The sequence below is a fragment of the Lissotriton vulgaris genome, chromosome 8, assembly GCF_964263255.1.
Source record: "Lissotriton vulgaris chromosome 8, aLisVul1.2, whole genome shotgun sequence".
Classification (NCBI taxonomy): Eukaryota; Metazoa; Chordata; class Amphibia; order Caudata; family Salamandridae; genus Lissotriton; species Lissotriton vulgaris.
In genome coordinates this window covers 1328937222-1328952496 of record NC_141696.1, presented here as the reverse complement: position 1 = coordinate 1328952496, position 15275 = coordinate 1328937222, and the positions used below count along the sequence as shown (strand labels likewise).

Below are 15275 nucleotides of genomic sequence, written 5' to 3'. Positions count from 1 at the left end.
GCCGACATTCAACTCGGCAGCTGGGGACCGCATCTGCTCAATAGTTTGCAAATATTTGTAATTCACTTATTGTCTTCCCTGCCTGTGCTATATAAATGCACACATCTAATAGAGAAAAAAGCAGCGATCGCAGCTAATGTAAATGTACAAATATCATTGAAAGCAAAAAAAAAAGCTGTCGCCGTGAGAGTGAAAGCGCGGGGCAGAAGATGAACGTACGCGTGCACACCTCCTGTCCTCTGCACGCGTGCACATCTCCTGTCCCCCTTCGGCCAACAAACCAACAACAATAGGTCTCGCCAAGGCGAGCACCGCATGAGATGCGTTGCTAGGCGAGACCTAAAAACAGAAGGGACACCAGTGTCCCCAGTGGCACTCAGATTTCTAAATCCTATTTGGTAGGCAGAGTCAAAGCTGTAGCCTATGTCGCAGGGAAGGCCTGGAATGAGCTTCCAGTCAACATCATAGGTTCTGCCAGCCTGCACATCTTCTGTAAGAGCCTCAAGACCAGAAGCTGCATTGCACCGCGCAGCCCCCCCCACTCCCCCAAGCACTTGAGACCCTCACAGGTGAGAAGCGCGCTTTAAAAGCCCCCTGATTAATTGATTGTCACCTGCTGGCAACATTGTAGTGCTACTGCTGCGGAAAGGTTTCCAAACCAGTACGGAGGAATTGGGTGAGAAAGAGCTGAGCAGTTTATGTTAAAGAAAACCTTATATCAAAACAATAAATGGCCTACCTCTCCAAGAGGATGGTGAGTGGGTCTTTCAGCAGTTCCTTTAACAGAGAAGAGTAAAGAGCCTTCTCCCTGCAATGCTATTTTAAAGGGCCAGTAACATTAAGGAACATAGCTGTTGGTTTCTATGTAAATAATACATTGCTGGCAAAGAAGCCCTGTAAAATAGAATTGTTTTAGAATGTTTGAGGTACCACTCCAACAGAGGGAATGGTTCTTACACTTGGATTGAAAAGGATCCCACAAGAGAACAAATACATTCTAAAGTAACTATTAAAACAATGTGTATACCACTGACAAAAAAAATCATTTAATTAATGGTGAAGAATATGTAAGAGTAAAAGCATTCATTGACTTAGAGAGATGCACAAAGTATATTTGGTAACCTGGACGGCAAAATGGATTAAGTAGACTTCTGAAGAAAAAAATGGTAATCCTTCGTTGACAGGAATAAGGGTGCTTCATGAAACAGCTATGTTAATTGTAAAGATGTATACTTCTAGCTGCATCCAAATGAGAAAAAAAATAGACACGAAGCTCAGGGGATGACTTCAGTTTGTAGACCTTGTTGCAAATCTTTATCTTTATTGTTTTGAAATGTGTTGTAAGCATCACTAGACTCAAAACAAAAATTCAAATGTTCAGTCTGTAAAGAGGATGTAGTTCCAATGCCCATATCACATATGCAATAGGAAATCTTCAGCTCCTTAAAATAAAGGAAAATGCCATGAGAAGTCTTCAGTAAGGATGAAAGTTTGATCTTCGGTTCCTTCTCATTTCATACTATTTTGTGACTCAATGGGCATTGAAAAGGCTCAAAATTTGCAGAATTGTTTTTGCTATGTTGGCTGCCGAACTTTCTGCCATTCAACAAATTCATCAAGGAGTACCGGCCCTGCAATTAAGAAAAAAATATATATATAGATTATGCTTTTACTATATTTTTAGAGAATTTTTTTTTTTTATCTGTTAACTTCTAGGAAAGGCCTCTATTTATTTACTGCAGTCATAGTTCATATTTTTAAGCTGAGGCAGAACATTGGTTTGAAAAAAATAACCTGGATAAAAACAGTCTTAATTCCGTTTATATAATCTGAAAGTAAGATACTGCCTTAGTCCATTTGACCAGTGAACACATACATACTGCCCTAACCAATCAACAGGCAAACCATTGTCCAAGTAGGTAAACTGAACTGTCCTTGCTCCAGAGGTTCTCCATTATCAGCATGCAGAATTATGGAATGTTACTGATCTGGATCAAAATCTAATATCCAACAATTATTAAACCATTTTAGAGAGTGCTGCTACCCGCCTTTTGGTCACATCATATGCTGTAGTTATGCAGCAGTTCCCAGTAGGACGGAAAAGAGGCTCAAGTCTAATGAGGGTAGTGAACGCCCCAGTCCCGATTTACATGGTTTCGATGTACACAAGCGAAGACTGTTCGACTTTGCGGCTTTGCCCCAAGCTGCTGCAAGTGTTTCTGAACGCTGTGACTTAAGTGCTTTTTGAAAGTTTTTAGTGGACACTGCAAATGTTTTTGATCATGAAAATGTGATCATAAATTGCAACACCAGGGGTCCTGGACAGTCACTAGTTTGTGGGCGGATTCCTATCTGGATATTGTTATTTACCATTGGGATCTGAAGGTACAGTATGAACTAAATCCAATTAAATAGTCATGTTATTTCTTTTGGACAGGTCTCTCTCTGGGAAACTAGAGCCAACAGTCAAAGCTTACTCCAGGAAGTGGTGGTGGGCAGTTAGAGACTCAGAAATAGCGTGACATGATAAACATAAATCAGTCACATCATAATCCCAACAGAGTTTTATCTTTAAAATCATGTAAATTGATACTTGTATAGCGCACTACTCACCCGCAAGGGTCTCAAGGCGCTTGTACGAATACTGCTGTGGAACCCATCCTGGCTTTCCCTGTGAGGCGTCCACTCCTGGGCACCCCCAAGGTGGAGGCCAGGCATCCTTAGCGCTGTGGGGGCCGTTGTGGAGATTAAGCAAGCTATTGCCCAGAGTTGCAGAGTGGGACTCCATGATTGGAATAGGCACTGAGGCAAGAATTATCAGGTCCGTGGAATTTCTGAGCCCAAGACCCGCCGAGGCGGGGAATTGAACCCTGGTCCCGGGCTAGACCTCTGCATCAGGGTCTGCCGCTCTAACCATTGAGCCACACTTCTCCACTAAAGGACTTACATCAACTAGTAGGATATCAAAACCATCAAACGTAAGCAAAACAGCAGAAGGTGCCTCAGTTGCTGAGGTACAACTTCCGCTAAATAGTAACTAAAGATGGAAAATTTTACTTACCCAGCATGCATCTGTTCTTGGCATATAGAGCTGTAGAGTCATATGCTATGCAAAGATCGCCATCTAGTGTTGGGTCCGGATGTTTGCACTTTGTTTTTGTTCGAAGAAGTCTTTCCAGCCACGAGGTAGGCGACCCCTCCTTTCAGTGATCATGCGCATGGGCATCAACTGCTTAGACTGTTATTCCACAGAGGGTGATGATGGGAGTTAGTAAGAGTAGTAAAGAGAGACATCCATGTATATTGTATCCAAGTAAGATGTTCCTGCAACAGGTAAAGGTACCTGGGGAGGCGGGTGGGCGCATAGGACTCTACAGCTCTATATGCCAAGAACAGCTGCATACTAGGTAAGTAGCATTTTCCGTTCGAGGCCGACATCAAGATCTGTGAAAGAATAGATATCTGTGTTTTGGACTACATGTTTGATTATTGGGTTTTTACTATCCGAAGGAAACCTGGTCACTGGATATTAAATGGAATTACAGAGGTCAATTAGACTGGACCGATTTCCTGTGAGCAATCACTTTGTTTAGGGATGACATTTTGCTACAACACTATTTATAATAGTGTTATAATTTTTTGCGAGCTCAGAGGTACATCAATTTTGTTAACTTGTCCGAGGTGATTTAATTCCAGAAAGGTAGGAATTGAGAGAGACGTCCACGGACAGGAGGGGGGGGGGGGGGGGGGGGGGGGAGAATTGATTAGGGGGTAGCAGAAAGAAGTCACTGTTTGCGGGGGAAGTGTGTGAGGAGTTGCTGCCCCTGTCTCTTCCCTTATTGTGGTTTCCTCTAAAACCTCCTCTGAAATAACCTCTTGAAGAGGGAGATTGGTTGTTACCTTGTAAGAGGAGGAGGAATTTTCGGTGGATACAGTTTTGGAACAACCTCTGTAAAAGGAGGGCGAAAGGAACCCATGGTGGTGGGTAACTGCAACGGACGGACTTTGCGACCTCCATGTCTTTTTTCCAGCGAGGTATCAACCGCTGTCCCAAAAAGATGCCCTGGTTACTTACCGGTAATCTTCATTACTCCGAGTATAGTCTTCCTCACCACATGACTAAGTGAGCTTCAGCTCCACACCAGAACCCTCCAAAGCAAAAAGTCAGCCTCTCATGCCTCCCATCCCTTCCAAATATGGCCGACCCATTACACCCCTGACCTCAATAAGAGGCTCAACCCATAAGCCTGAAACCACCAAGCAGAAACATGAAGCCGATAGCCAGACAGGGAGGGAGGGATGGGAACTCATGTGGTGAGGAAGACTATACTCTGAGTAATGAAGATTACCGGTAAGTAACCGGGGCATTACTCCTAGTTAGTCTTCCTCGCCACATGACTAACAAAGTGAGCACATACCAAAGCCAAGCGGCTTCATGGAAACTCACAAGAGACCAACGGACCAGAATGGGACCCCCATGGAAGAGGGCAAACAAACATGCCAGACGAGTGGAAGAACCACCCAAGAGAGGCAACCACGAGCCAGAAGAACCAGCCCAGGACCTAAAGACAACGGAAAGGCCGAAAACCCGGATCCCAGAGACACGAAGGACAGCCAGAAAAATGCCCCCAGGAAGACCCGAAGGAGGATAGAGAATGCACGGCACCAGACTGCACAGAGCCAACAGCAACAAGACCCAGAAGAGAAAAGCAGTAACCCACCAAGATAGCCCAACGGACAGTCAAAGCGAGAGGGGGGCAAGAGCCCATAACACGGGGGGCAAGAGCTTATAACACAGAGGGCAACCCCACCACAGCGACCAGCAAAAAAAGCCACTGCAGCAAGAGAAAAGCAGCCCAAGAAACACAAGCAAGGGAGGCCAACACAAAGGGACCCCCGGAAAAGAACGTGACCACGAGAGAACAGAGGCAGGCACAAGACAAAAAAAGACCCAGGAAGGAGCCGGAAAAGAAACAAAAGAGACACGGCCACCAAGGGAACCTAACCAGCCAACTGAGAAAGGCGGAAGGCCCAGAGGCCCCTCCACAGAGCCCGTAGGGCGGAAGAGACCAGGCCAAGTCACCAGAAAAGAAGCGAACGGCCAATAAAAGTAAACAGAGGTGCCAACTTCCGTACAGGTGTGAAAAGAAACAATGAAACACCCAGAAACAAACACACAGCCTCGAGAGGAAGAGTATAAGACCACAGCCAGCAGGCCACAGGGACACACCCAGAGGACCCCAAGCAGAAGAAGAAAAAACACAGAGCCCGAAGGAAGAGACACGCAGCACGGCGGGCAGAGACCGCCATCCCAGGAACGCCCCACCAGGAGGAAGCGAGCTGCCACAGCGAGCACCTAGGAGAAAACAGGGCGAAACAAGCCCAAGTCAAGGCAACACTCACAGAGAGCCACCGGGTCAACATGGCCCCGGAACTAAAAACAGGGCCACACCGAAAACGCAAGAACCCGCCAGGGAGAAGAGAACCGGGAGTAGCACCCCCGGGCACAAAACAACAAGCGCGGCTAATAAGACATCACTGGCAGGATATTAAACCTCGACCCGAGAGAGGCCGAGGCCCCAGAGGCACAGAATATACCATCGAGCGACAGCCCCCCGGCCCGAACAAAAACCAGCAAGGGAAACCAGAAAGCAGGGGCAGGACACGAACCCCGAGCCCACAAAGGCTCCAACACGGACCAAAGAGCAGCATAGCCATAGACGACCAACGCAGAAGCGGACGCCAACGGAGACGCACCCAGGTGAGCACCATCAACCAGCGTGGAATCAAAAAAGGACCCCAGGAAATGCAAAGCCGGGGACCAGAGACCAAGCGCAAAAAGGACAACAGGGGCGAACCCCGCAAACACCCCGGAGCACGAAGCAGGGGAGAAAACGCCCAGGAGAGCAACCAGAAGCACCTCATGGCTGGGGCAAAGCCCAGAGAAGCCAAGGAAAGGGAGACCGAAAAACCGACCAACCGACAGGGCACCGACCGGGAACCCCCTCATGCCTCAAGGGGAGGCAAAGGTCCCCAGCACCCGGGAAGGACATGGACCCACAGGAGGGGCAGCCCAAACCCAAGGAGACCCAGGCAGCGACACCATGGCGCAAACCAGCCCAAAATGAGGACAGAGGCACACAGGGCAAGAAAGCCACAGGACCCAGGAACACCAAGGACGGGAAGCACGACCAAAAGGCAAGGCGCAGTACCCAAAAAGCTGCGGGAGCAAGCCATAGATCAGCACAGAAGACCACCAAGAGGGAGTCACAGAGAGGAAGCAAAGGCCGCCAAAACCCAGGAACGGGAAAAATCGAAATAATTATCAATAGGTCATGCAAAACACAGCATGCAAAAGAACATCCCAGGTCACTAAGACAGGACTCAGAACCACGTCACCCGAGAGCCGGTGACACCAGGGGCACAAGACACTCCATTGAGCATCAGCCACCCGGTAGAACAGAAAGGACCACCCGACCCACTGGCAGACAGGGTGGGAAAGGGATCCACCAGGGCAAGAAAAAAGGACACCCACGGAAACAGGCGGAGACGGGAAGCCCAAGAAGGGGGACAGTCAAAGCACGATGAATACAGAACCCACCACGGAGGGAACACAGAGCGCCCGCGTGCGGGCAGCAGAGCAAAAACGTGCATCACCAGGAAAAACATACGACCCAGAGAGCAAGAGCCCAAGACAGCAACCAGCCACAGGGACCCCACCAGCCGCCCCGGGCCAGAGCGGCCCCAAACGCAGACCGCAAGAGAAACGTAGGGGTGGCACTGACAAGGCAACATCAAATCCCGGCCACCACAACAAAAAGGTTTGACACGGAATCAAGCACAACACGTGCACAATCAAAGCCCATGTAAACCCCATCTGGGACTCATGGCGCACACTCACTGGTACGCAATGAATCAAACATAGAGGGATGAAAAACCGAGAAGACCCACTAGGAACTGAACCTGCGACCATGCGGCTGAACACAGGCTCCTGCAGCGGACGAACCAGTCCACTGAGACCAACCACGTGGCCACCAATGAGTCCAAACAGCACCCCGCAGGGAAAAACATCACGCGAGTATGCGTTAAGGACACGCAGAGCCCAAGTGCCACAAGACACTGAACAAAAAACAGAGCGACATGCACCCACGCTCATCAAGAATAAAAAAAATGGAACACTTCGACAAGACAGGACTAGAACCCTCGTCGACCGAGAGCCTGTTGACAACAGACACAGCCCCGAGCAAGAGGCACATGGGCACAGATACACTGGAAGCACAAGCTGAACCACAGACATACCCTCTCATTGAATAACAGATGCAAATTGTTACCCAACCCAATGCAACTCAATGCAGTGACCAAGAAAAAGGCGAGAGGAGCCGTCAAGCCATGAACCCCGCGACCACGAGGCCAACCACAGATGACAGGAGCGGAAAACAATGATGCAGTGAGTCACAAGTCCAGAGCACAAGCGAATGTGCCAGAAAAGTGCCCGGGGGACCACGGACCAGGGGAGAGGAAAAAACCGAACAGCCGGAAAAAGAGCGCCTGAAAATGTACCACCTCGGGCTACTTTGACAGCATTGGCAGGATTCGAACCCTGACCAGTGAGGGCAGGAACCACCAAAGGCACAAGACTTACCTTTGAGCTACAGCTCCATGGTAGAATAAAAACAAAACGTACAGTAGGAACAGCCATTACCCCCTGCGGAAGCCTGCGCCATCAGAGGCACAAGTAAAATAGAGCCAATGTGAGACAGAAGTAGGACACGAACCCACATCTACAGGAGAGGCAGCAGCCCAATGCAGCGCCTAATGAAAGAAAACATGGGGGGAAAAATGGAATACAAAACCGGGATCCACAACCGGGAAGAAAAACACTCCAAAAACCCGGAGATCCAAGCTCCCATGTACACACACGCCTCGACCGCAGAGACAGTAATACACATTTGCACACTTGGAGCCTCTACATGACACAAGGGCACATACAATCACATTGAATCACAGGATGCCGCGTCCGAACCTGCATTCGCAGCACGAGGGACGCCTGCTTCAGCATTGCCACAGGCAAGGGAAACAACAACAGACCTGACCCCGGGAACGGAGTAGAACCCACAACCGGAAGCCACCGCGTAGCACTAGCAGAAAACATACCGCCCACTGGGCCATCTCCCGAACCTGTGACCATGCAGTTCCTGATCGATTAAGGAAAGCCGGAGGAGCCCGGCCCCGCCCCTCTGGAATGAGGCGAGGAGCCGAAAGACGGAGGCATACCAGAAAAAACAGGGAAAGAAGCGGCATCCTGCCGCGCCAAACAACCTCCGAGAGCTAGCGACACCAGGGGCCAAAACCCGCAGGAAAAAAGGCGGCTACCTGAGCCAACGCCAGCCCCCGCCGAGCAGAAACTGGTTGAGCGGCACCCGCCGAGGACGGCAGAAGATAAGCCCGCGAGAGCGGGACCCAGCCAAGGGGAGGGCGCCTAGGAAGGCAGAGCTGCGGGGGAAGCAGGCAGGCCCCCCAGGGATCGAAAAACGGCTGAAAACTGCCGGAAGAAAATGCCCGTCCCCGCCTTCAGAGCCCTATGGAGAACCGGGCATAAAGGTGCAAGCCACCAACGCAGGAGCGTAGCGGATATACAGTAAAAGACACCAGCAACACGAACACAGAAACGTGACAAGAAGAGCCCAAGACCTCAAAAAAAAAAAGGCTACTGGGACATCAGCTGGTGACTAATAGCACGAGGCGAGGGGCAGAAGGGCGCAGAACTAGCAGAGCCCTAAACCCCGCTCGCCCCCCTATTGACCCATGGCCCACTAAAGCAGAGCCTAGCCGTGCCCAAAAAGAGACCGGGGGAAGGTCCAAAAATTCATAGAGTCCACTAGCGCAGGACCACCAACCAAGGACCCATGCTCCCGCTACAGCAGGAACTCACTTACCTGAAGACGCAACTGGAGAGAATGATGCGCAGAACTAAAAAAACAGGCTGATGGGTTGGGTCGGCCCGCCTCTTATAGAGGTCAAGGGTGTAATGGGTCGGCCAGGGAGGCTGACTTTTTGCTTTGGAGTTTTCTGGTGTAGAGCTGAAGCTCACTTTGTTAGTCATGTGGCGAGGAAGACTAACGAGGAGGTAATGCTCCTTATCAAATGTTTGGTTGAGGATAGAGGTTTGCACCTCTGGCTTGAAGCCTGATATTCTCAACCAAACATGCCTGCGTAAGAGTATACTGGTGTTCACTGCACGAGCTGCAGTCTCTGCTGCGTCTAGGGCAAATTTGATGGATGTATTAGTAATAAGTTTACCTTCGTGGATAAGGTCGGTAGCCTTAAATTTGTGTTCAATAGGTAAATATTGTATAAGATTTTCTACCATCATAATGAGCCTTATCGTAACAAGCCAGTAGAGCTGAGCGTTGGAAATACGCCAATGATTTGTTGCCCGTGGGGTCACTCTTTTACCCGAGGCATTAAGCTCCTTACCAGGATGAGGAGTCTCAACTGTGGTTTGAGAGTTGGCTCTCTTGCGAGTGTTGGAGACTACATCAGAGGCAAGCTGCCCTTAGACTCTCTTGTAAACCGGGTCGGTGGGTGCAGGTTTATATTTATCCACCCTAAGAGTAATTCTTGCCCATACAGGATCTTTAAATACCTCAATTGTGTGTTTTAACATGCCTTTTAGCATTGGTAATGTAGGAGTGGCTCTTTGAGAAGAAGTAAATGTTTCAAAGAGAAATCCTCTTTATGGAGCTCCACCCCACAATATTGAGCCGCCCTGGTAAGGAGCTCAATGTACCCAATGTTATCGTCAGGTGGGGAGGGTCTGGAGGGCTACAAATCAGGGTCATTGTTTGTATTTGGGTCAGTATGGTAATCCTACCAAGAGTCAATGTCCTGTGGCCTAGTCTGATCTTCGTCCCCATCCCAGTCACCCTGTGGGTCAGGTAAAAGTGAAGGTGAGTTTGATGGTGTGATAATCAAATTGGGATCAGTGAGAGAAGGAGGTGGAATGTAAGGAGGAGAAAGGTTAGTACCCACACTTCATTTTAAGAGGAATATGGTAGTCCTCTGGTAAGTCAATCTTCCGTTTTTTGGAAGAGTGGCATGAATATGTTCAGTTTCGGGGTTGATCACATGTTTTTTCTGCTTTGGATCCAATGGCGGGGTATCGGTCTGAGACTCTTTAGACAAAGTGTCTCTTTTAGTTGCCGGTTTTGGCGTCAAAAGGTTTCGGCTCCAAGCCTCTCCGTGAGGAAGGTGGAATCTTCCGCAACCATGGTATTGTGACAACCACTGTTTGGATTTGGGTTTCGGCGCCGAAGGGGGGGGTCGGCTCGAGCCTGAGCTGAAAGGCTTCTCTTTCTGTTAGAGCCAGGGCGGTGCATCGGAAACTTTGTCGGTGCCGACCTTGGCCCGAGGGCAGAGGAGCGACCAGAGCATTTGTTTTATGTTGTTGAGGGGGCAAAGGGGTATTTTTACTGAGGGTACGTTGACCCGGAGTAACCAGCTCCTCTTCCATGTCAGAGTCAACTTCCTCCTCTGCTCCTTGAGCTTGATGTTCTGTGCCGGAATCTTCACCGAAGATGTCTGGTGTGGAGTTGCTTTGTTGTTGTATCTCTAAGGGTCTTCTTCAATCGAAACGCTCGAAACGCATCACAGTCTCTCATTGTGTTCCGGGGCAGGAAGCAGTTGCACACTTCATGCAAGTTGTTGCATGGAAATTTAGCACGACAACCGGGATATAACTTGAAGGGAAGCTGTTCCATCGACTGCTAGTACGGTCGGCGTGGGTAGGCCAGACGGCCTGCCCCGAGTTTTCTGAACGAAGTGTTTGAGGCGAGACGATAAACAAATAGGGAACCGTGATCGATAACCATACGTCTACGGTAGTGGATTGCACGTCAAATGGGTCCGAGAAACTGTGCCAAACCGGAAAGCAGCAATATACATCCAAACCCGATGGCGGAAAAAAACAATCTAAGGATGGAGTCGATGCCTATGCATATCACTGAAAGGAGGAATCTCCTACGGCACTGGAAAGACTTCTTGGAACAAAAACAAAGTGCAAGCACCCTGACCCAACACTAGATGGCGATCTATGCATAGCATATGATCTACAGCTCATATGCCTCTAACATATTTCCAATATAGAGGCCACATGGCATTTTTAACTAGTGTAGGTTGAATCTCTCTGGGTTCTTTGGAAGGGGCAGATTGTCTAGTCTTCTCTCTCGCAAAGGAATTTAGGATGGGACCCAGGGATACAAATTTGTACCTCTGGTCGTGGGCCAGAGTTGAGTGCCACATTGGAAAACTCAGTGAGCTAAAACTCAGTAGTCGCCCCCACAAATAGGTATCATTAAATGCACCACTTAATATTCAACTCCAGCCACTAAAGTCAATGTTTCTCCCTTCAAAATTCTGTGGTATACTCAATTGTGACCATGGCTCTGGTCCTTTTTATCCAGAGAGGACCAACACCAAAAGTAAACAACAACTGTTTCCGGTCCTTTTCAAGGGACATATAAAAGAGTTTATGGGGTAGACTTGACTGCGAAGTGAAAGTTGCTATCTCAAGGTTGTAGTGACTAAAGTGAAACTTCAGGTCACCTGTATCACATCCAATACCTGGGAATATTAAAAGAGGGTGAAATAAGGAAACCCATTTCAATCTGTAATAAACCGCATTTACCATTGTACAGATGGTTGATGCTCGAAGCAATGTGGAGAACATTGCCTTGTATATATGTGTGGTACTTTGACCATTTTCGTGGGCGATACAAAAAAAAACTAACCAGAAAGGCTAAGCCACTTAACATATTACTATATGCACCGTTTTGGGTGATCATATTGCTAATTTGCTAATTTGACAATGGCAGTAAAGGAGCAAAACAAAGCGAAGAAATTAGCTCCTCCAGTCACATGAGGACCAAGTCCACACCATTCTTTATAAGCGCAATGCATAATATCACACTTCCAAGCCTTCCATTTAACTTGGCACTCTGCATCACATCACACTATCTAGAAGACATCACAATCGCCTGGCTTTCGTCACTGTCCTTTTCTTTCACATACTTTGTAACTGTAACACACTATTACAGCACATCTCAGACAACATAAAACTTATACACAGGCACAAATTAAGCATAATTTCCAGGCCATATGAACAAAAAAACACAGCTTGTGATTCAAATTTAGAGCAGTGTACACCTTAGTACCTTCAGGAGGAGTACACACATGAGTGCAAATGTCAGGTAAATACATAGTAACATTTGTAAATGTAAACATACCTCTACAAACCTAGGAACCCCAGTGTTTATCATAAAGGGCATTTTCCCCTTCTGAAAGAGTCCTATGAATCGGAGATCAGTTGCTCTAATCTCAAAATGATAAAAAAAAACAAAGTTATCCAGCAGACCAGTTTCTCTTATCCCATGCAGGGTTCAAGTAACACTGGCATGCTGAACCACTCACCCATGAAACTAAAATAACGGTACCATTTGGCAAGCACCAACAAGCCCACGCTGTGTAACAGGGCAGGCGTTTAGTAGCAGAAATCTGATTCTGCAAAATGGAAAGACAGACAATTTCACCTTTATGTTTGACAGAAAAACTCAGTGAATTGAACATGTGAAAAACAACACCAAAAAGAACAAGACCATGGGACGTTGCTTAACATAGTGGTGCAAGGTGCACACACCATATTTTGCGGAAGAGTGAAATAGCCTGTTTTATCCACTAGGACAAACTATTACTCTTGTTTTACTCTTGTTGCTATACTGTCAGTTTCAAAGCAAAGTGAACCTTTGTCAACTATAGTTCTTGAGTTCAGTTCCTCAATACTAAATGTACTTTACCAAGAGATATACGGGCAGAAGGGGAAGGGTGTCGTTGAGGTGAAACTGGGTGGTGCTGTAGAAGAGTAATTTATCAACATGTACAAAATATTTGTTATTGTCTTAGCTGATCTATTTAATGGAGGGTTCTGTACTATTTTGACAGCTTACATTAAGTGGAAAATAAAACATTACACTTACATGCACCATCTTCATCGTAGTTACCAAGATCCGCATGCACAGTCCTGCTAAATTCTAACACATTGTACCACTGATCCTTGTTCATGACTCTGTATTTTGATTGCTAAAGAAAACAAAACATGCGTTTGCATAAAAAGACTGCATTTAAGAGACATCCAATTCACATCATTTGCATCAGAACATAGGACTTAGACTGTACTCACAACAAAACTAGAGCACTTAACTGGTAACCAATGAACGTTACACTGTGTAGTTACTATTCAATCGAATTTCCCACTGAAATTTAAAAAAAATTGCCAATAACTTTAGCCTAGCATATGCACCAAATTTAGGATTCGCTTAGCTAACGAAGGTCCGGCATGGTAAATTGTGTGCAATTTCACGCATGTTGAAAAATGCAAATGCTACTTACCAGTATGCATCTGTTCTTGGCATGTAGGGCTGCTGACATTCATATCTGTGCATAGATCGCCACCTAGTGTTGGGTCCGGATGATTGCACATTGTTGTCCTGGAAGAGTCTTCGAAGTATCACGAGATAGGAGACTCCTCCCCTGGACTACAGTGCGCATGGGCATCGACTCCATCCCCAGATTGTTTTTAGCCATTGGCAGAGATGGAGTGAAGAAAGTGAATGATGACCATGCTATGAGCATATGTGTATATATGAATGAATACTGCAGCTGCTACAGGCGCCGGGGAGGAGGGTGGGCGATATGAATGTCAGCAGCCCTACATGCCAAGAACAGATGCATACTGGTAAGTAGCATTTGCAGTTCGAGGCATGTGGGCTGCTGAATTCATATCTGTGCATAGAATACATAGCAGTCCCTCCATTAACGGCGGCCGCCCGTGCCAGCTGCAGAAGTCTGAAAAAGCGTTTTTAGAACAGCCTGACCAACAGCTGCCTGCTGTTTGGAATGCACGTCTACACAGTAGTGCTTAGTGAAAGTGTGTGTGGTAGACCATGTGGCTGCTCTACAGATATCTTCTAAGGGAATGTTACCTAGGAAAGCCATAGAGGCCCCTAACTTCCTGGTGGAGTGGGCCCTCGGTGGGATAGTGAGAGTGCGCTTAGCTTTAGCGTAACAGATCTGAATGCACTTTACTATCCATCTAGCAATCCCTGCTTTGGAGATAGCGTTTCCCTTGTGGTGTGTGGCAAAAGCAACAAAAAGTTGTTTGGTTTTGCGGAAATCTTTTGTCCTGTCTACATAGTACATTAAAGCCCTTTTCACATCAAGGGTGTGGAGCATGCGCTCCGCCAGCGTCTCTGGGTTTTGGAAAAACACCGGCAATTCAATTGTTTGATTTATGTGGAATTATGATACCACTTTGGGTAGGAATTTAGGGTTAGTGCGGAGCACCACCCTGTTAGCATGCACTTGGAAGAAAGGTTCTTGGATGGTGAGCGCCTGCAGTTCGCTAACCCTCCGTAGCGATGTAATGGCTACTAAGAACGCAACCTTCCAAGTTAGAAACTGAAGCTCACAAGAGTGCAGTGGCTCAAAGGGAGGACCCATCAGCCTCGTAAGAACCACGTTGAGGTTCCATTCTGGAGCTGGTGGGGTCCTTGGCGGAATGACCCTTTTGAGTCCTTCCAGAAAGGCTTTGATAGCGGGAACCTTAAAGAGTGACAGGTGCTGCCTATTTTGGAGGTATGCTGCAATAGCAGATAGGTGAATGCGGATGGAAGAGTACGCTAGATTGCATCGATACAGGTGAAAAAGGTAACCGATGATGTTTTGGATGGAAGCATCTAGCGGGTCAATATTGTGCTGAGCACAGTGGATGACAAACCTCTTCCATTTAGCCGCATAGCAAGCTCTAGTAGTGGGCTTCCTTGCTTCCCGAATGATGTCCATACAATCGGGAGGAAGATTGAGGTAGCCAAACTCTAGGACTTCAGGAGCCAGATCGCCAGGTTGAGCTGTTGCGGATCTGGGTGCTGAATGTCGCCATGGCTCTGCGTCAGAAGGCTGGGAGTGAGATGAAGCCTTTGATGCAGTACCACGGAAAGTTCCAGAAACGTGGTGTACCATGGTTGGCGAGCCCACGTTGGAGCAACCAGGATGAGCGTCATTGAGTGCTGCCTGAGCTTGCGTGCCACCAGCGGTATCAGAGGTGCTGGGGGAAAAGCGTACGCAAATCTGCCTGACCAGTTCATCCACATCGCATTGCCCTGTGATTGCGGGTGTGGGAACCTGGCGGCGAAGCTTTGGCATTTTGCGTTCTCCTTTGTGGC

At 47.7% G+C, this 15275-nt stretch overlaps 1 protein-coding gene across 1 annotated transcript in view; it reads right to left on the bottom strand.

Moving 5' to 3' along the window:
* Nucleotides 1-1282: 1282 nt before the first annotated feature.
* DCUN1D5 (defective in cullin neddylation 1 domain containing 5) overlaps nt 1283-15275 on the bottom strand; it is a 143591-nt gene continuing 129598 nt past the window's right edge. Inside the window, exons 8-9 of the mRNA XM_086935266.1 lie at nt 13032-13134; nt 1283-1631 (exon numbers count right to left, since the gene is read on the bottom strand). Coding sequence (XP_086791392.1) covers nt 1576-1631; nt 13032-13134 — 159 coding nt within the window. The 3' untranslated portion in view covers nt 1283-1575. The remainder of the gene's footprint in view (nt 1632-13031; nt 13135-15275) is intronic.